Here is a 22,857-nt window from a genome sequence, read left to right as displayed (position 1 = left end):
GAGATGACAACTAAAGTTCAGGTTATAGAGAGTCTTAAATGCTATGTTTAGGTTTTATAATCAAAGTTATAAAGAATACATGTTAAGAATTTTAAAGTCAGATTAAATACTGGTTCCACTTCTCATTAGGTATGTGACTATGGACGCAGAGAAACTGAGCTTCATTTTTTCTCGTTTGTAAAATGCAATAATCAATGTAACTGTCAATAAATTAAGGACTGAGTGATGTAATGCTACAGCTCTTAGCCTGCCTAGCACATGAAACACTTAATAAAGAGTTCAATATTATTATTATATAAAAAACTGGAAGCTACTTAAGATTTGATATGATAATAAAAACCCCATCTACTACCCCCAATTTTCTGTGAACCTCAGCTACCTAATATTATTTGCAACCTTAAGCTTTTGTTTGTCCACTTGAGAAACGTGGAATTTCATTTGTGGTGTATTAGCTTCAAAATGTAAGAAATGGAAAGTAGAGAAAAGGTAAAAGAACCTAAAAATACTCTATTCTCTGATAATGTTTTAGCCACTTTGTTTACAGATATTTTCTGACCATGAGAAGATGGACAAGATTCTTGACATGCCCTTACAAACCCAATATTCTAAATATTCAACAATGTATTCTATTCTTGAAAATATCTCACTTTAAAAACGTTTTAGTGACTGGTATAACAGGGAGAACCTTGATGATGGAATGTTTAACCTTATTTAAGGTAAGAAAGAAGGTGCCAATTCTGTGACACGATGTGATATGCAAATAATTGATTTGCTTACCATTTAGAAAGGAAACAATCACCGTTTAGAAACCTCTCTATGAAATTAGAAAGGAGTGCATCAAATCTCCTTAACTAAATGTAGGACTGTAAGTCGAGATGTCACTCTCATTCAGGTGGCTACTAATTTCCTAGAGACATTTTAATTTCCTGTTCAGTGTATGTAAGACCCCATCACTCTTTCGGTTCAACTTTATGTGGCAGAATCTGTTGAGTGTTTGCTATATGTGTTCAAAATCTTTGGGGATCCCAGAGTTAGTTCATGGTGATACACTGATCTCAAGAATCGTGACTCTTAAGAAAAGGACACTTATATAATTATATTAATACTACTATATATCTATGCCGTTGACAGGTAACAAAGTATTTTATGTCTGTTCCTTCCTCTGAGACTCACAAAATCCTGAGAAAAGCAAAGATGAAAGAATTTGGAGTCTACAGATAACGAAACGAAGGTTGAGAGAGATTTATTGACTTGTTCAATATCAGAGTGACAAAATTAAAATTTCATATATCATCTGGGTCCTATCTCAATATTCTGTGCGATGTTGTGTATTCATTAAGAGATTAGTTTCATGATCAAGGACATTTTGTATTTTATAAATACAAATAGGTATGACTGTTGGTTGTTACTAAAATAACATATTGGTCCTCTTAAAAGAAAACCTTCACGATGTGAGCAATCTCAGCTACTTCCTAAGGGGCAAAGTTAATACCAAGTTTCTCTTAGGCAGCATCTAGATGAAACTATGAGATAGGGGTTACCTCTGCAAACTTTGTAAAAATGCTTTACGACAGCAACACAACACATTCTAAAGAACTTCAAATTCATACTTCCATGCAGTAATTTGATTTTTGGAAACCGTGAGCAAATAGCATAGAAAGCTTTTAGATAAAGTGTAATTACTTGAGTCTATAATTATACTGATGAGGTTAAGGTGAATTATCATGTATCTAATTATGAAAAAAAATCATGAGATTCTGAAACAAATGACCACATGGTCATGTTCTTTGTCTCAGTCGCTTTTAACCTAATCATTTATGTATATGTGTGCTTTGTATTCTATCAAGTATGTTAGGTTGAAATGTTTAAATCATATTCAATTATCTTTTTTAAAAAACCATTATATCGATGTTTTTATTTTAAAACTTAATTTTGTTGACTAATGAAGAACAATGTTTTATGGTCTTTATCAACATTACTCTTTATGTTCTCATACTTACAGATTACTTTATATCTTTCTCAAATTATTTTAACCATCTTTTGTTTTTTGTAACTAAATTCTATTTCAGGAATGTATTTTATATGCATTGTATCATTTAGTCTTCACAAAAATGCTATTTATCCCCCAGAGCACTGAAATTTAGAAAGCTTATCCTAGTTATCATAGTGGAAAAGTCAGAAGTCAGGATTTGAACCAAATTCTATATGATTCCAAATTATATTCTCTTAATGACTATATTATGGGTGAATATATGTTATTATTTAGATGATAATACTGAAGTTCATTATGTCCTCCTCCAAAACTTTGATATCATGTGTTTAAATGATGAGACCTTCTTTCTTTTCCTGTTTAGAAAAGTATACTTCACAGCCTTTTTCCCTTCTAACATCCTACAAGATATGGAGACTCTATGCAACTATTTAGTTCAATTAACACTTTGCTTTCAATCGTAAATTTTAACTATATTTATTAATTCTTAGTGTTTTCTATACATTCACTCCCAGAGTAATAGGCTTTAGTGTTTTTCATGATTCTATCACTTTCCACATATAAAATTTATATATATAAAACATATATAAATATGTATATGATTTTTGTATATACTACATATATAATTTTAGGATCTAGTTTTCTACCTTTCTAACCATAATCTATGGGAGAAATACAAAAATATATACAATATTTTTGGTGTGTTTTTACTAAGTTCATTTACCCTGAATACCTATTAGCTTGAAATATATTTAGTCTTTGTTGAAGACTAAATAATAAATAGATAAGCATCATTAAAAAAATCTCTAAATATATTTGAAGCTTCTCATTTTGTTAAAGATCCTAATGATATTTTCTGGTAATAGTAAAATACAAAAAGATTTAATTTCTTACCTGCACAATGTCCCTTTCAGCATATTTTCCTCTGGAGGAGACTCTTACATCATCTCCATCCAATTCGACCATTGCTTGGAAAGAAAATATGATCATTTATCTAGTACATTTTAGCCAAATACTAAAACAATGCAGGCAATAAAAAAATCAGTATGTACAGAGTAGCAATGTGCCCTATGTAAAGACAAAAAACTGATTCCTTCATCTTCTCATTCATTTCTCTCACAAAACTTGACTGAGTACGTTTTACAGATGAAGAAAGTGAGCCAAGACCTTGTGTAACCCTTTGAAAGGTGGGGAGAGCCAATACATTAAGGAACAGTCTGTAGGTCCATCTCCCCACCCTACTAGTTCTAAACTGTTATATGCTTATATGACTGATTGGGCAAGTGATGTTAATCCATCAAATTTTAATTTTTCTTTCTAATTTAAGAAACTTGGCACCATTCATCATAAAATTTTCAGTAACAACTTGATCTTCATTCTCATTGACACTACAACAAAGCTATATTTATATTTTTATATATCCACATTGCCCCAATTTTACTTTATAAATAGATTTAAGAAACAAAGAGACATTTTCTTTGCCCCTATAATGACTGGAAAAAATGTGATTTTTCTGAAGTATGATTTTTTTTATTGGTTAAGAAATAATTTCACCACACCCTAGATCAGCTGGTATTTGGAAATGCTGTGATATAATGAGACAGCTGGTGATACAGTAATGCTATGGTGCAATTAAGAACATTTTCCAGAGTTTATTAAGTTTTCAGTGAGAATTCACCAAATAATTAATTACATGAGGAATGCTAATTTGTGCTTAAAGTATAATTCTATTACTGATAATTCATTTTGTGTACACATGACATTTACCAGACTCCAGGGAGCTACTTGCAATTATAATGTTTGCCTCCTCACCTCCCACCCCAGCCCCAATATTGCTCATTCAGAACACAGTCCTCACCTACTCACTATTTTCTTCAGTACTTAAATAAGGTATTTGGGATAAAAACATTGTTTCCAATTTTACCTTTCTACCCATATTCATGAGTCAATGTTTGAGCTGGAAACACTGCTAGTATAAATTTCCAGAGAGCCACTATTTAATAATTTGCTTAGATATGCAATATATATCATAACTATGTAAAAGGTGTGCATTACCAACAATAAGGGAATTAATTATTCAAAATACAAAAGACCTTCTTCCTCCCCTACTTCTTGGGGATATAAATAGGAGAATTCATTATGCTCAAATATTTTCAAAAATTAATTTCTATTTAATCTAAATTTGCTTTCACAATTTTCATATCACTTTGAAACATAAATGTACATTCATAGTGATATGCCAACAATCACAGAAATTTCTCCAATACTCTCTAATATGGTAATACCTTGTAAAAATTACCCTATACTCAGTCTAAAAGGAGAAACAAGAATTAGATGATAATTTAGGTCTCGGATTCCACAGTCCACTACAATCTCTACTGATTTTTGTGAGTGTTTCAGTCGAATTAATGAAGAATAGGACAGTTGTTCAGGCAATACTGGATTAGAATGAGATCCTATAAGATATCTCCCACTTTTCAGTATGCTATTTGGGTTAAAAGACTGAAGGCAGCAAGCTTCCCATAAAGCTACACTTTTGACAGCAAGGAGAAGAGACATGGTGTGTAACTGGTAGAGGGTCACATCCACTCTTTGGGTTTGCAGACCATCTGGTCCTCAATGAGGCAAAGATTATAAGGCCATTTCCCATCGGTACCTATGCCTGGAAAGTATATGAGCAACAGAGCTGCGTTTCTTTCTAGCCATGGGAGACACAAGGAAGTTAGAATTCCTTCTATTTACCTCCTTCTCTTAACTCAGATCAAAGCAGAGAGTCAAATCCTGCTTTAATTTGACTTCTTGAATGTTTTCTCAGGATAAGGAAATCCTGCTTGGAGAAATATTTCTCCTTAATGAAGGTGCTTTATTTACGTGTAAAAAGTCACTGGGGAAAATTATGCAGAGAGTTTTTAAATGTTCTTATTAAAATGCAGAATTAAATTGAAATACTCATTAATACTCTATTCTTATTTCCTGTATCTTCAAAGAAGAGATGGCAAAATATTGCATTTTTTGCCCATAAAAACAATGTCTTTTGGGTTAAAAATGTGTAGATGTTGGATTTGTCTTTACTTATGCCAGTTTACACGTGTGATATATAAACTCACTCTATGGTAGACTTGCCATGTGAGGCTCTTCTGATAGGAGAGCAGCGATCTGACTATAAGTCAAAGATTTTTCTATATTAAATGTGCATTTTCTGTCCTTTCCATCTTAGCCATGGAGAGAAGAGATGTGTTTTGAGAGGAAAAAAAAAAAAGAAAAATAGAGAAGCATCTATTGTTTCCTAGCAGAACAGTCTACTTTCTAGTATTAGGCCTGGAATTCTTTTCCATCCTATTAAAACTTCCATCATGTTGAAAACAGAAACCAGGTGTTGTAGGACCCTAATTCCCTGTTCACATGTTTCTAGAGGAAAATTTCACCCTAATTTTTGAGAGGAAATTCTCTTGGCAAGGCATCTTTCCTTTTTACCTACAATTTTCACTCACTTTTTTGCATGGAAAGAACAATTCATAGGATTACTAAGATTAGGAGAAAGAACGGACCTCTCCCTTTTGGAGCAGTCACTCCTAAGGCTGGATGCAGTTTCTCTCTGAGGCATGCTTACTAGGCAAAGCTCTGCCTCTGCAGGGAGGAGGCCTGGAGATAAGAGTGAGGTCATTTAATCTAGGGTGGAAAAAGTAATGAGAAGTGTGAGTCTGTCCACAGGTTAACCCAAATTCTCAAATTCTGCACTGCTAGCAATAAAGCTGATATGCTTGTCTGAGTGATTCCTGCATATATTTTTTTCCAGTTAGTTCAGGACCTCACAGAGGGAAATGATAAATTATTATACTCAAAACCCTAATGAGTTCATCGGGAACAACAGAAAGGAAGAAAATAAATAGCTGTGACTATTGGATGAGGATAGTACCCAAATAGCTGTGCCTGCTGCTCTGCATAGAAATATATAACCAGAAACATACACCAGGAAGGGTCAGTGGCTTTGTATTCAAGCATCACGTGGGGGGGGGCTCGTGAAGAATAAGAGCTGACTGAGGTTTACCCATCTCTGAGGTCCTGTGTTTAATGGTGGACTTCCACAGGCGTCTGGGAGACCTGAGATGTACCCATGAGAGGTTCATCCTTCAGGGCCAAAAGCAAATAGAAGCCAAAGAAGAAAGCATGAGTTATTTCAGCCTAGCAATCGGTGAAGTCTGTGAATCCCAGTCTATCACTGATTAATGCAGATCATCAAGTGCACAAAGCATTGACAAGAAAGATGTCTTAGCATTCCTGACTCCTGAGAGGTGTCTCAAATTCCTGCCTGAAGCACAATGCAAACAGATGTGAATACCCAGAGATAGAAAAAATATTAGCAGAAGCAGTGGCAGTCAGAGCTAAATGACTTTTGCTTTAGAAACGGTAAGATCATAATGATGAAAAGGACGACTAGCCAAGCATAGAATCTTAGGGAGTCCAGGGTCAGCATGCTAACTTTGCCTTGGGTACTTTGCCTGAGACTGGCAGATGTGTATTACCTTTACGCAGGAGGGACTGCTGGTTAAATAAGAATCACCCCAGTGATAACCACAGTCTAGTTAGCCACCTATGGGTCTAAATTAACTAGTACCTGACCTAATGTTATTTCAAACATTCTAAAACGATTCTCATTTCCAAAGTCCCAAACTAAATAATCTGTCATTGTTAATATAAAAACACCTGAACCAGGTGAATGTTACGTGGCCATGCACTTGCTGTCTAGCAGCGTTTTCTTAAAGGAATTTACCAGATGACTAGGAACAGACTATCCTCTGAACTGTTTACTCAGTCACTTAATTGGCATTTGAACAAGGCCTGAGCCCAAACGGAAAACTACCCAGTAAGGCAAATTAGCATAATTATATAAAGTCTCATTAAATTTCAGCTGGTCAGTTCCATTTTCATTTTACTTTGCTCTCTCATACGACAGAACTTCTTTATTTATAAGGCTAATGTCTGTCAACTAGCCAGGGTCTGAAAACCCATTAAATTAGCATATTCTGCTTATGCTAACATTTCTTTTCACAACCTAATGATTTATTAATTTAGCACTCATCCTTAAAGGTTTTTAGTGAACCCAGAGGGTGTTTTGCCTTGGGAACAAAAATTCAGTTTATCATTCTGTCAGTCTTAACAAATGTTATTTCGAGGTACAAACTATCTCTAATGAAACAGAAAGCTGCATGTTGAATGAATCTATAAACTAAAGAGACACTGTCCCACTCAAAACACAGGGTCTTTTCATTTGCTCATGTTATAGAGCTATCTATCTTTAGGTATATGCACATTATATACAAACCCAAATGCAAGTCACATCCTTCTATACAGAAAAGAATGATAGAAACCTAAGAACATGATACATCAGATTAAATAAACTCCCAAGGAATACTATTGAAATTTTACTACTCACCATCAAATTCTGCTGGTCCAACACCTACTATAATTATCGACATTGGAAGTTTTGAGGCCTTTGAAGAGAATACACAATTAGGTTTTGATTAAGAAATCAAGCTCTTAAGAAAAGAATTAAGAAATAATATCCTGAGTTTTATTTGACATTTTTTTCACAAATGTTCTTTAAAATAGTTTTGAACATAACTGTTAACACAGAATAATATACTTGATTATACTCTTATCCTTTCTAAACTATCTACATATGTTAATACAGTGAGACATTCTTCAGGAATAACTAGCCCTGGATAAGAGCAAACAAAGGTAAGGAGTATTTACTTTCACTTGCTACTCTCAGCCAAAACCTTTCTAAGCTGACTTTGAGTATCTTTGGCCTCTTTTTCACGTTCTTTCTCCTCCAAAAATCTTTCAGTTACTAATGGGGCAAAATCGTACCATATTCATGAAATAGTAGTAGTACCATACTCTACCTCATTTATATACCCAAGGTTAGAAAAGAAATTTTCATAGTAAATGAGTGAACAGAAATGTTATTATTAATATTAATTTATGCACTGACTATCCATGAGATTGTGAAGGAGACTAAATATTTAATTTTGTAACATGTTTTTCCATCATATGTATCACTTCTATTACATCATCACTTTAAGTAATTTAATGGTAAGAATGTGAGATATAGCAACAGATAGATGGCACACTACAGCAACCACATCTTCAGCTATGAAGGTCTCTGAATTATGCATAATTATTCCTCAGTGCATCATGTCCTGTTAGTTAAACCTAAATTATTAAGTCCATATTTTAAAATGCATAGTAATGCCACTGACCAGAGCATAAAGGAAATCAAGATAAATTCAATCCAAGTTTGTGTTTACTTAAAAAAATAACAAACATACAAATAAACAAACTTGTAAATTGTATCTCCCCTTATTTTTATATTGGTTTTTCTAAGAATATCTATAAAGCATTTAATTTTTCCCCACAAGTAACTATTTTTTCATACTACAATCAGCTCATTATATTTCTCTATGCTACTAATAATTATGAGGCTTGATAAATAAGTCATTCATGCAACCTATGTTTATTAAATGTCTACTTTGTGCCAAACATTGCTAAACCTAGATATAAATGAGTAAAAACAGTTATGGTTTTGTAGATTACCAACTAGTAAACACAAATTGTGTAATCTAGAAAAGAAGACAATCAATTAAATAATCTTTTAAAAAGCATACAAACATACAATTAGAAATTATAATGAGCAGGATAATTTTTGAATCAATCCAGTCCCTATCCAGTTCTATAGAAATGGAGAATTAGCTAGCACAGTTCTCCTATAACTAGACAGTAAAGGTTAAGAAATAACCTGTACAAATTATAAGATTATATACAGGTAGATCAGATAGAGGTAAACAAACTCATGCATATGAAGGTGATGCTACTATCTTTCTTTTTGAAGCAAGAATTTCTTTTTTTAACCCAACTATTCATACTCCTGATTGATCCCCATGGATGAATGGTATGGTGTGTATGAGTTGTCTGGATAAGGTTAAGGATGTGATCTGCTGCAAAGGCATGAGTGTTCTATTTTAATGTTAAATCAACTAAAAGATGCTCTGGTCTCACTCTGAGTACTACCATGCTGTCACTTAACCAGCCCAATACTGAGTGACCGCTACTCACGTTAACTATGGACTCCTTAGTTTGAGCCATATCTGAAATAACGCCGTCTGTCACAATCAGGAGCACAAAATACTGGGAGCCATCCTTTACAGAAGCTGCATACCTGAAAGGCAATGCAAAGGTAAGGACTATTACAGAAAATAAAACAGTTCCTCTCTATGTGCTGGCTGCTAAATACAATTTGGAATAGTCAACAAACCTTTTAATCTTAAGAAAATATTTAAACATATGTTAGAAGTCTATCTCATGTAAACTCTCGAATACACATTTTTCTGAAGAGCACACTAGAGTAACTGCAACATTAGTCCATGCCAGTACACAGAAATATCTCTCTTAGAAGTTCATTAACTCATAAAAGGTGAGAAGGAGATGAAGTGCTATTTAGCACAAAGGAAAGGACATAGCTTTTGGAAATAGACATATCCTGGCTAAGTAACACATTATGTCAATGATTTCCAGTAAATCACCTAAGCTATCTGAACTTTATTATCTTACCTTTAAAATTGAGGTAATAACACTTACACCTTTGTATTGTTGCATGAATTAATAAAGAAATTCCATGTATGGTACTCTATGTATAAAAGGATTCTGTAAATGGTAGCAATAATCAAAAATGCCTTTTGTTTTCGAACTACATAGAGGTGATGGTTGCACAATATTGTGAATGTACTAAGTGTCAGTGAATTATATACTTTTAAATGGTTAATTATGGGAATTTCACCTCAATAAAAAAAATGCAGTAGAAAAATGTTTTTTGACACAACCACAGTCAAGTTCTTAATACGTGTTAAATCAATGAGAGAAGAATTATACCAAAGTAAAAAATTATGTACATAATAAAAACATATTCTAGTACTTGAATAAGTTTATCAGAATCATTGCCAAATAATACTTAGTAATTTAGAGGAGAATTTTATGAATATGTTATATTTTATTATATTTGTCCTTTCCTGTAGTGTTCTACATTGTAAGTACTTAGATTATATTTTCAATAAGGATACCTTTTATAATTTTTGTACATGACAGGTGTACAGTTCATGTCCAGTGATGAGTAAGCATTATGGTTCTCTTAGGATAGAGGAGAGTAAACAAGACCTTGATCTGTGTTTCTAAAAAATTATCAAGTAGATAACAGAACAATTGGGTTCTAAAATATATTCATTGATTGGCCAGTGCAATTCCTTTACATCCTGAAGGACCCCAAGGGATGCCATCTGAACAGGTTAGAAACAGAGAAATAGCATAATATGTCAGGACACAACTTATTTCTTGGACAGCAGAATGAACAACTGTATGAAGAAGAAAAATACTTAACAACTTTCCCATAGACTACAGAAACCAAGATTTGTTCATGCTACTAATAAGATACTGGTAATTTTGTAGATTGATAAAGAGAATACAGTAAGTGGCATATTCACATGCTGTAAAGAGTGTGTTGAACGGGTTCCACGATGTACTGTAGAGTCAAAAATACCCCCACAGTACTGAACAGTTGATCCTGGACCTTAAAGAATTTGTATTAATTTGATGGTAATACAACCAATGGAAAACAATCCAAAGTGGTATGAACCTACTTTATTTTATGCTTAATTTTTTGAAGAAAAGAAGTCTAACAATTTCCTTCAGGAATTCAATTCTTAATTTTAAAATACTGATTATGTTTTTAAATTCATTTCTTACTGTGATTCAGAAACATAGGGTTTTCTATTAATATTTCATGTGATTAATGGAAGGCTATAAATAATAATGAAAAAACTTCTATAATTACAACAGTATGTCTCTTATGCTTTTCTTACCAAGCGATGCTCTTAAAATGTCAAATTTCTACCAGATTTAAAAAAACACAGAAAGTTGAGTGTTATGCAGTCATATAAAATACCACTTTCAGTGGCTTAACAGATTGTCTTTGATTCACCAGAATGTATACCTAAGAGAAAGGGGAGAATATATTCATATTGTGAGGGGAGTTGGAGATAGAGCATCACGTAGATCATAGTAAACTTGGAATTTGTCTGATTTGTTGTTTTATCTTAAAAATTCATATGATTTTTATATTCTATCATAAAAATATGCTTATATTAATGCTTTATATTTCTTAACTTTGAGGAAACCTAAGGCTACAGAAAGATGGATGAGTTTATTGTCTGTCTCTTGCTACTGCTAGACACACTTAATTTGAAAATAAATTACATTTTACTTATAAGAGCTGTCTAACTCATTTTAGTTTTAGGCACCATCAGCACCACAAATTAATGTTTTAAAATTAGTCATTGTTTTTATGGCACTTGTTCTACCCATTGGCATACTGTTGTACTTTGCAAGCAATCTAAATTTCAAATAAAACCAATTTCTTCCAATTTAGCCCTTTAAGAGTATTATATGCTTATGATAAAATAATTAAAATTCTACAGAAATGTATGAAGTAAAAAGGATAAGCTGGCCACACCCGAGTCCCTCTTCAAGGAGGTGACAATGATACACAGACCAGCAGATTCAAATGATATTTTAAAGGCACTAGAGAATCTTGCTTTTTAAAGGAACCAGATAAAAAATCCTTTGTAAATTGCATAATTAAAACTTTTATTAAGACAAGCCAGCTATCTTTTTTCAAATATAACCTATCTATATCTTAATATTATTATGATAAGCCTGGAGAGAGATGTTAACTTTGTCAGGGTTCTAGAATGCAAACACATTTCGTTTTAGTTTCTGTGAGAGAAATGTCTAGCATTGTTGGCCGGGCACGGTGGCTCACACCTGTAATCCTAGCACTCTGGGAGGCCGAGGCGGGCGGATTGTTTTGAGCTCAGGAGTTCGAGACCAGCCTGAGCAAGAGCGAGACCCGTCTCTACTAAAAATAGAAAAGAAATTATACGGACAGCTAAAAACACACACACACACATATATATATATAGAAAAAATTTGCCGGGCATGGTGGCACATGCCTGTAGTCCCAGCTATTCGGGAGGCTGAGGCAGGAGGATCGCTTAAGCCGAGGAGTCCGAGGTTGCTGTGAGCTAGGCTGTCGCCACGGCACTCACTCTAGCCCAGGCAACAAAGCGAGACTCTGTCTCAAAAAAAAAAAAAAAAAAAGAAATGTCTGGCATTGTTTTAATAAAAGTTCATAAATGGTTGGCTCAGATTTGTGGAATATTCTTTTAGCTTATTATTAGTTCATAAGAATAGAAAGTGCAAAAACACAAAATAAGAAACTGATTCAGGGATGTCTTATTTAAGTAGTTGGAATATGATATATAATGAATTAAAACTTTTTAACACTGAATAAAGGAATACATTTAAGTATTTCGACACAAAGTAACACAGCAAATTTTATGTTACTAAGTTATCATCCCAAACTACTATTGATTGTATAATGAAGTGACCACTGTATCCACAAAGATAGGTAGATATGTTTCATTTTCTTTTGTTTGTCTTTATCTTCATAGCAGAGATAAAGGTTTAAAGATTCAAGGCACCACAGCCTAGTGATCTGGACTCAAATTATTCTGGTTGGAATTTTAGCTCCACCACAAAGGCCACTCTACATATCTATTTTGTCATGAGCAAAATAGAAATAACACTACTGTCACCTCCTAGGGTTGTGAAAATTAAAAGAGATAGTCCATATTACAGCAATGAGCATATTGCTGGACATAGATCATGGGCTCAGTAATGATTGTTGTTTTGATATTATTATTATCGACCATACAGATGGAAGAGATAGAACCTAACATTTTTTAGATTGATTCAAAAATTAGTTATCTAAATTCCAAAGTAAAAAATGTTATTTCCTGAAATACAAAAATAGATTTTGGCTAGTTATCTGGATCCTGGAATGTTCTCAATAACAGGAAAAAAAGAAAAAATGTAAATAGCCAATACATAGAAATTGATAGATCCATCTTAAAATTTGATAGCCTCAAAACAAGTAACTCATTAGGCACAGGAAACAAGTGACTAATAATTAGAAAACAATGAATATTATTTAAGTCAAGTCAACTGTAATTTTCATGATGGCTTGAAAAGATATTTGATATTTTCATTGTTGTATTAGTTTATTTTTGAAGTATCAAGTTGGTAAAAAATACCAACAAATAAAATTTATTTCAAATAATTTTATATTATTGATATAAAATTCTAGATGAATAGTAACTTTTGAAAAAAATGATAAAAACAAGAATGTAGAAAGGGTAATGCAATATCTAAGAGGAAACTAAGATTAACCAGTGGATGGTTAAAGCTCCATTTTATTCAAACTGCCTATCTGTAAAAACATGATTTTCTTAATATTTTTCTTTGTACTGTTATTTTTACATTTAAATATAACATTGTACTGTTATATTTAAACACAGTGTTATTAGATATATTATTAAATTCTTATCTGGAAGGCCCTGAAATTATTTCTCCAATTTTAAATTTGTTTCCAATTTACAACATAATGGTATTAATAATACATTTCTTTCTTATGGTAGGTGGAATGATCATGCTTATATGTCATTTTGGCTAGACTATACAACACAGTTATTTAATCAAACACTAATCTAGATGTTGCCATGAAGGTATTTTGTAGATGTGGTTAACACTTACCATCAAATAACTTTAAATAAAGGAGATTCATCCAATTAGTTGAAGGCCTTAAGAGTAAAAGCTAGTTTTCCATAAATAAAGGAATTCTGACTCAAGGTTGCAGTATGAAATCCTACCTAAGTTTCCAAACTACCAACCTGCCCTACAAATTTTGCCCTTGCTAGCCCCTACAATTGTATGAGCCAATCCTTGAAATATCTCTCTATGTCTTTATCTATGTCTATATCCACATCCATAGCTATGTCTATATTATCTCTGATTGGTTCTGTTTCTCTGGAGAACCCTGATTGATACAGTACGTATCAATCACAATCACATTTTCCACAGGTCATTAAGATTGGCTAAGCATTATCATTTAAAAAATTCTTTAGTTTTCTATTAAACCTTGCTAATTAAAATGCACTTATAATATATGGCATTCAGGTAATTTAAACAAACAGGTATGGATTTCTCAGGATATGCAAAATCTTGTGCTTTATATTGTTTTATGTAAATGCCAAGCTAAATTGCACTTAAATTTAAGACAAGGCACCAGTAGATGTTGAGTAGGATTTCTGTATCATTTGAAATGCTATTCCCCAGACAGCTCCGGGAAAGGAGACCTGGGAAAGCAAGAAATCAGAAGCAAGGGGTTGGAAAGCCCCAAGAAAAGTATATAAAACCTTCAAATGTTGCAAATTTGATGCCTTTGGTCTTGTCTATTTCACAATATTGTCATCCCATTAATATTACCTAGAAAGTCAATACTCATTACATAGAAGATCAGTTCTAAAAATAAACGTGCTTAAAATTATTATTGTTAAAAGAATAAGCATTCTTCATAATGCTGATAGAAAATGGTAACAACTAAGCTTATACTTACACAGAAAACACACTTTTTTAGGGGGAAAAATCAAGCAAATAGAAAAAGTATGAATATATATTTGCTTTGACTTTGCTGAAATGAATTTTGGTGATAATATCTTAATATTTACAGAATTCATTTATTAGACATCTATTGAGTATTTACCTCCTACCTGATAAGCATGGTGCTAAGTACTTTTAAATGCCTTTAAAAATTAAACAAAACAAGAAGTTTTATATAAATAGAGGTCACATACTATAACAATGGCAACTACCTTAATATAGAAACAAATAGTACCTCATCTATTTAGTTGATGAAGTTTTTGGATGATAAATCTGGATCATACAGAAATTGTCTGTCTTAATAAAAGCTTAAAACCAAAATTAAATGTGACATTCAAAGATAAAAGAAAAGATAAAGGTGTTCCTTTATAGATCCATAATAAGAGATGGATACGTGGAAATTCCTATTGTATTGGAAGGAAAAGATGACTCTCAAAAAGCCATCTCTTACTATTTTTCTTATTTTCTCTCATTTAAAAAAATAACAATAAAGAATTATTAGATCATGGCTTATTTTCAAAGAGGCTGAAAGCTTTAACTAGCAGCCATCCCTATATTTGAGAATTTATAAAATTCTGGGTAAAACATAAAAAAATGGAATAGATTTCACCATGGTCCAGTGCACTAACACAGGCTCCAATACTGTGGAGCCTGCAGTTTTCAATGGTATATAGAAATGCATCTAGAAATTTTATATATACATCTATAACTTTAAATTTACAGTAGAGATATATGAGAAAAAATTAAAAATTAATTGGTAAACACTGATGAGCACATTTATAATAACTAGCGTGAGTTTACACAAAATAAGTCTTGTTATTTTTCTCCTATCTTTTTATTAAAAAGTGATCTGTATGGTAGTGTGGAAGAGTCAACTGTAATTTATCTTGCATTAACATGATTTTTATTTTGCTTTAATTTGACAGCCATCAATAAACTAGGAAAACACGTATATATAACATTATTCGTACAGGTGAGTATAATAAGCTAGGAAATGTTTTTCAAATTACAGCTAATGACCCATGAGTGGACTGTGAAATCAATTTTGTGATTCAAGATCTGCATTAAAAAAAAGGAACAGGAAAGAGTAGGATACCATAGAAATAAAGAGAAAATCTGAGGTAAAACGTCTAATTTTAGGAATAATCTTTTCTTTGGTTATGTGTGTAACAGGGTTGAGATGTAAAATTCATGTCTCAGTATAGATAGCAGATGAAAATGTCTGAAACACTCCAGCCAAAGCGTCACATGCAGAGAATGATCATCAATGTGTCACTGTCAACCCGAGGTGTGATTCCACAGGGAAGTTGCACTGGGGTCAGCCTCGGGTGCAGAGGTATTTTAACATTTTTGTCCATGTCCCAGATAACGAAAAGTAGAGCACATTTAAGTTGCTGATAATGTCCGATAGGAAAGGTGGTAAAATAACAGAACCTTCAAATAGAACTATTTGAATTCTACTGTACATTGTCTTGTACATTGATAAACTGATCAAATGCAGTATTTTTTTTTTTTTCAAGTTCTGGCTACATACTTACAAGACTATGAGAACTATACCTTTTGGATTCTCTCAAAATAAGGCAGGGTTTCACAGAATTTGCAACTGGTTCGAGCCAAACTTTTTAGAAAATCTGAAAAGTGGTGTCTAATTCATTTATGCCCTTATGAAAAAAATTATAAGTAAGCATATACAGATTTTTGCATTTTAACATTTTCTCCAGAACATGTAGTTGGAGTCTTATAAGCAATTATATTCTGATCTCAGTACTATGTACTATATACAGGTAGAGCTCTGGGAATTTATAAAATTAGCTACTATCTTAATTTCAGAGAGGTCAAAATAATATGCCCTATATATCACTGAAAGCTTCAAACACTCATCTAATAGAATTCACTCTCTTCTTACTTCTATGCTACTTTGGAATGTGGTATTTCATATGAATGATTTACACAGTTGATCACCATTGATCTTGTTCTTGTTCTCATGGATGTCTTTTCAAAGAAAAAAATATTTTCCTTGGTCGAACAAAAATAGGTCCTAACATAACCCAGCGTATGTTTCTTAACTTGAGATTTTGATGTAGAGTTCTCAGCACAGTATCATGATAGCTTGATGGAGACTGTTTCTACTATACATCTTTTTCCTCACTTTCTGGAGGTAAATTAGAAGAAAACAACCTTCATCTGGAGTCACGCTAACAATAATATTATGATTTTACCATGGTCCAGTGTGCTAGAACACATACCTTGTGTACTCTCTACTTACCTTGCTACATGATTAATTACAGGAGCAAAGTTGGTTGGCCCATAGAGTTGTACAGATTTCAGACTCCTATAGTAAGCTTCCATGACCCCCTCAATGCCATCACAGTAGGGATTTTGAGGGTTTCCATTCTGTAGAAAGTTACAGGCAAACAAAACAGTAAAATATTAACAGTCTCTGTGAAGATCAATTGAAAAAAAAGAAAATAATACATGTGGACACAGATTTTTTAGAAGAACATGTATTTATAGATTTATAATAACAAAACAGTAATTATACATTAAGTGAACAACAGATTATAACATATGCAGGTTACAATATAATGATATATGATATAATGTGCAATAATTAAAAATACATACTCTTCAAAAACAGGGCAGGAGAAAATTCTAAATAATCTCAAGAGAAGCTGAACACTATAACATTCTGAAATTAATAGTGTCTTAATTTTACACAGGTTTGTGCACATGTGGAGAGGAACATATAAAAATCCTGAAAAGAAAAAAAACCAAAATAATAATAGTGGCTACCTCTAGGTAGCCAGAGAACTAGTGATATTCCTTTCATTCTTTAACCTATTCTGTATTTTTCCAATTTTTCTCCAGCGAACACATATTAACATCAGAAAAAATAAGTGCTGCTGCTTTCAATTCAAACAGTGTTACCTGATGGAAGAAAAAATATAAAATATCTGCCACATACATATTTTCAGGCCACAGTTAATAACCCCAAGTAGAGAAGGGGTCAGAGGGAATAGAATTTGGTGTGGGAAAAACCAAGACAAGGTAAAAGGAAAAGAATCAATGAAACATATCCATGTTGTTCAAGGGAAATGGAGCTTGCTATTAAGAAGCTCTTATTCTGGGAACAGCACAAGGAAAGGTATCTTTAACCTGGGCACCTAGTCTAGCTTTTTCATACATTAAATGCTCTGTCATTATTGGGTTTAATTCTCCTAGTCCAGATTCCACTAATAAATAACACAAGTAAGACAGTGTGTTCATTATCTATTGCTATGTAACAAATGACCCCCAAATTTTTGCCCTTTTGTATAGTGGTTTTAAACAATGAATATTTATTATCTCATACATTTTGGGGATGTCAAGAATCCAGAAGCAGCTTAGCCAGGTGTTTCCTGAGCAGGATCTCTCATGAGGTTGCAGCCAAGATGCCAACCTGGGGGGCAGTCATGTGAAAGCCTGACAGTGACTAGAGGATTTGTAAGTAACAAAGCTCACTTATATGGCTATTGGCAGGAGGCTAAATGGACTCGTCATAGGGCTGCTTGGGTGTTCTCAACAACATGGCAGCTAACTTCTTCCACAATGAGTGATCCCAGAGAGAAAGCAAGGACAAATCTCCCAAACCTTTTATGAGCTAGTCTCAGAAGTTACATACCATTACTCCTACTTTAATGTACTTGCTAGAAATCAGTCACTAAGTCTAGTTCACACTAGAGAAAAGGGGAATTAGGCTCCACCTCCTGGAAGGGGGAGTATCAAAAATTTTGTAGGTATATTTTAAAACATTAGTGACAGTAACTAAATTTAAACATAGAAATAATTTTAGCAAGTATGTTTTTACCTGAACAATCACAAGTAAAGGGTAATTTACAATTAAAATTTGCTGAATTCTATATACCAAGTTTTATACTAAAATATTTACATATATAATTTTTATAACAATGCTAAAAATGAAGGTAAAGTATTGTCATTGTTCCTACTTCACAGATAAAGAAACTGAGGCACTGAGAGCTTAGATACTGTTCCTGAGGTCACAGAACACAAGTAGGAGAGCCAAGATTTTCAGTTTAACTCCAGAGCCCAACCTGTGAACCACCACTATGCCACCAAATTATAAAGTATGCTAAGCATTTAGCAAGGTTAGGCATCTTAGGAAATCAGGCCAGATGTTACCAATGACTTCAATTTTGTCATTTGTGAGAGAGGGATTTATACTCATTTTTCCCCTTTAATTTTGTCTTTTCTTCATTTTTATTAATTAACTCTCATGTCAATTTTTGAAAACATAAAAATAATAAAAGATCACTTTACATTATAAAATTGCTTATATGAATTGACAAATTAAAATGTAAAATAAATGTTTAATACTTAGCGCAAAGCAGTTAATGGTAGGTTTTGATGTTAATCTGAGCTGACCTATTTAACCTTCCTTTAAATAAGATTTTATGGTGCTCTTTTCCCTTGATAAGGTATGAAGCTAATTAAAATTAAAACTCATTACTGATTTTGGGCATATAAAAATGTATTATATACCTGCCTTAAGGGAACAATTACAAACTAGGATAGTCCTGAGCTACTTTTCTTTTTTTTTTTTAACATTTTGACTGAAGGTTTATATTTCTATGAAACTATATATTGCCTCTATTCATCTGGAATTGACATTTCAAGGTCGTCATTGTTCTCTCCTTTGGTAGTGGAAAGATAATCATTTGCTTTCTATTCATCCTTATGGAATGTCTAAAGCACTGGTTTCTGAATTAGTCCTAATACCATAATAGTTTGCTCCAAGGTTTCCACATATGCCTTGGATGATAAGAATACTACATTAAAGTATGTCTTCTTTTTAATATATGCTCTGCATTATGTCAGGATTATTTTAAATATTTTACAGCTACTAAAATGAGATTTTCCCCTTAATGACAAAGTTGTAATGAGTTATAAAAAGATTTTTTAAGTCTGTTTAAAAAACTCTTTTCTTGAAATAATTATACAGGGAATCAGTTTTTGCTTGTTAAAACAAATCAGAATGAGTGTATGCACGGCTCTGGCACAAAAGCAAAACACAGGATGTTTTTTAAAATAAGTGCATTTCATTTTGTTGTTTATTTAGAGGGCAATGGATGCCCTATTTTGCATTTCCCTTTTAATTAACAACCTTTTCCATTTATAAAATAATAAATGTTAACTCGTAGAACACGTAGAAAAGTATACAGAATTGCATTCAAAATGAGCAGTAATCCCACCAGGCAGACTGAAGTGGGCAGGGGTGTCCAGCTCTCACTCATTTTTCCTCTTGTTTAGCTCCCTCAGGGGTTGTATTGGTGATTTGGATTCAGCTCCATTCAAGAAGCCTATAGCCTCTGTTGCTGCCTACAGCCTGCAACACTTTTCAGCAGGGCTAACAAGCTGACAAAATACTGAAGAGAAGCTCTTAGGGGCTGTTTCTAGACTCTGCTTATGGTGGGGAAAAGCTGAGAGAATTCTTCCTTTTAATGCAATACACAAACATCTATTGAGCTTCTATTTTATACACAGTACTGCGTTAAAGACTCTTGGTTATTAAATTGTTAGTGTCTATTTGGAAGGATAGATAGACACATATTAAATTGCATAGATGTGTATAAATGCCAAAACAAGTGAAAAGGACGCAAGTGCTTTTAGATATTTAGTAAGAGAAATCACTTGGATAGGTGCAGCATTTCCCTATTCATCAATGTAGAAGACATTCTTTTAAGGGCCACTGGCCACAAGCTTATTAGAAATACCTCTTCTAAAGCTTCACGCGATTGCATTTTCAGTTATAACCATGAAAAGAGTCATCAAGAATTATAACCAAAGGAAAGCAATGACTCATTCTCTTCACAATCGAAAGTCCTAAAATGGCAATACTAGGAAATTCTTCCTTTCCTTTCCCATTCCCTTTTCTTTTCCCATGGTATCTTATACATAGCACACATGAAAGGCTGGGGTCTATCTGAAACCTTTCAACTGAGCAAAGGTCAATTTCAAAATATGTGCTAGCCAAAACCCATCCACTAGGAATTGTTTAATTTTGTTAAAGGCCTCCCTTGCTATCCAAAAAATTTACTTGAATTTGGTGAAATAAATGGGTTAATGGCAGTGAATATATATCACAAATTTGTACTATGGAAATAACGTTAACATTAGGTAGTTCAGGAAAGGCCAGATTGACATGGGACTGAAGTTTTCATATTTGCCATTTTCAGCACCTATAGATTATATTAATATATTGCAGCAATTTAAGATGAGCTTAACATAGAATACTTAAGTAGAAATCAAATCAAATACTATTTCATTTGAAGACCTACTTAACCCTTATCTGTCTTATTTATCCAAGAAAATAAAAATGCTTTGGAAAAAAACTAAACAATTTCTGAGACAGACTATTTTACACAGAGTTAAAAGGGTATAATCTCTATCCTATAAATGTTTGAATTGGGTTCAAAGAACAGATTAAGGTGAAAATAACAAAAAATCCTTCTTTACCAGTAGATATAGGTTTGGTTACACTGAATGAATGTGGAGTAGGAAAAGCAGAAAAGGAGAAAAGTAGAAGGGGAGAGAAAAGAAAAAATTACACACAAGCATGAGAAGAAATGGATGGAAGGAAAATTAATAAACTTCATTTAGTTTAACACAATTATTCTTTTTCTTAGGCCTTAAAATAGCTCATGACCTTTTTCCTGAGGCACTTAAGCCTTAGGATCACATGAGTGATTTTCATGGTCTTACAAGTTTCTGGGAGATTTTAATTCTCTGAGACACAACAAAAACCCAACAAATACTCATTTTTCTATGACACTAGGAGTGTGGCATGTGGGCTATTTCGTGGAAGAAAGAATTAAACCCTCCGGCGACCTTTCCTGAATTATGTGGGCAGTGGAATAGAAAAGTAAGAATAAGTATAGAAATAAAAATATAAAACTACTGCTCTTAAAATATATTTGAGAAAGATGAAATCTAATCATATAAAAGCTTCTGCAAGTACATATATCATGGTGTTTATAAAGCCTGTGTCTGGCAGGTAAGATTATGAGTGCTTTTATAAGATGTGGTTAGTTGTGATTAAGAGCAGCTTTCTAAAACACGACTGACTGGGGTTCAAATCCTGTCCTGGTCAACTTGGGAGCCTCTGAGTTGAATTATGCAACTCCCGGGGGCATTCTTCTCACTGTAGTCAACGTGAGCGGCAGTTCCTGGAATGGTGCAATATGTCAGCATGATATATTAATATCTACCACATCAGAATTTTATGAAGATTATATAAGGTAATAAGCATACAGTATGTAACTCAATACTCAGTAATTACTGAATATCAAATCAAATACTATTTCATTGAAAACCTACTTAATCCCTGTCTCTTACTTATGCAAGAAAACAAAACTGCTTTGAAAAAAATTAAAGGAATATAATCATTAGGTAATACTAAATTTGAAGCATTATCATCTTCATCAACATAATCATTGTTATTTTCATAATGAACTTGGGAGACTATTTTTCATAGATTTAAAGAGGTCTGATCTCGGTCTTAGTCTGTTTTGCACTGGTATAACAGAATACCTGAGACTGGGTAATTCATAAACAATATAAATTTATTTCTCACAGTTTTAGAGGCTGGGAAGTCCAAGATCAAGGTGCCAGCAGGTTCTGTTGTCTGATGAGGGCTGTGTCCTCTGGAGGGGAGAATGCTGTGTCCTCACATGGCAGAAGGCAGAGGACAAGCTACGTGAAGCCTGTTTTATAAGGGCCTTAATCCCATTCATGAGGGAGGAGCCCTCACCGACTAAATACCTCTTAAAGGCCCCACCTTGTAATACTATTCCCTTGGCAGCACCTGAATTTTGGAGAGGACACATTCCAACCCACAACAACTTCTATCCTATAAGAGTTTTAATTGGGCTCAAAGAACAGATTAAGGTGCAAATAATGAAAAATCCTTCCTTAGCAGTACAGGTTGAGTATTCCTTATCTGAAAAGCTTAAGACCAGAAGTGTTTTGGATTTCAATTTTTGTTTGGATTTTGGGATATTTACATTATTATCAGTTAAGCACCCCAAATCTGAAAATCCGAAATTAAAAATGCTCCAGTGAGCATTTCCTTTGAGCGTCCTGTCCACACTCAAACGTTTTGGATTTTGGAGCATTTTGAATTTTCTGATTCAGGATGCTCAACCTCTATATATTTGTGTAAGTTTGGTTACAAGGAATGAATGTGGATGCAGGAAAAGCAG

At 33.3% G+C, this 22,857-nt stretch overlaps 1 protein-coding gene across 2 annotated transcripts in view; it reads right to left on the bottom strand.

Moving 5' to 3' along the window:
- Positions 1–22,857, bottom strand: part of CPNE8 (copine 8) — a 198,873-nt gene that overhangs the window by 9,596 nt on the left and 166,420 nt on the right. For both annotated transcript variants that reach the window (XM_045554030.1, XM_045554031.1), the window contains 4 exons: positions 16,866–16,993; positions 9,107–9,209; positions 7,425–7,482; positions 2,885–2,958 (listed from right to left, as the gene is read on the bottom strand). In XM_045554030.1, coding sequence (XP_045409986.1) covers positions 2,885–2,958; positions 7,425–7,482; positions 9,107–9,209; positions 16,866–16,993 — 363 coding nt within the window. The remainder of the gene's footprint in view (positions 1–2,884; positions 2,959–7,424; positions 7,483–9,106; positions 9,210–16,865; positions 16,994–22,857) is intronic.

The sequence above is a fragment of the Lemur catta genome, chromosome 6, assembly GCF_020740605.2.
Source record: "Lemur catta isolate mLemCat1 chromosome 6, mLemCat1.pri, whole genome shotgun sequence".
NCBI classification, from domain to species: domain Eukaryota; kingdom Metazoa; phylum Chordata; class Mammalia; order Primates; family Lemuridae; genus Lemur; species Lemur catta.
Note: the sequence above shows the minus strand (reverse complement) of the source record. Positions and strands in the feature narration are given on the sequence as shown.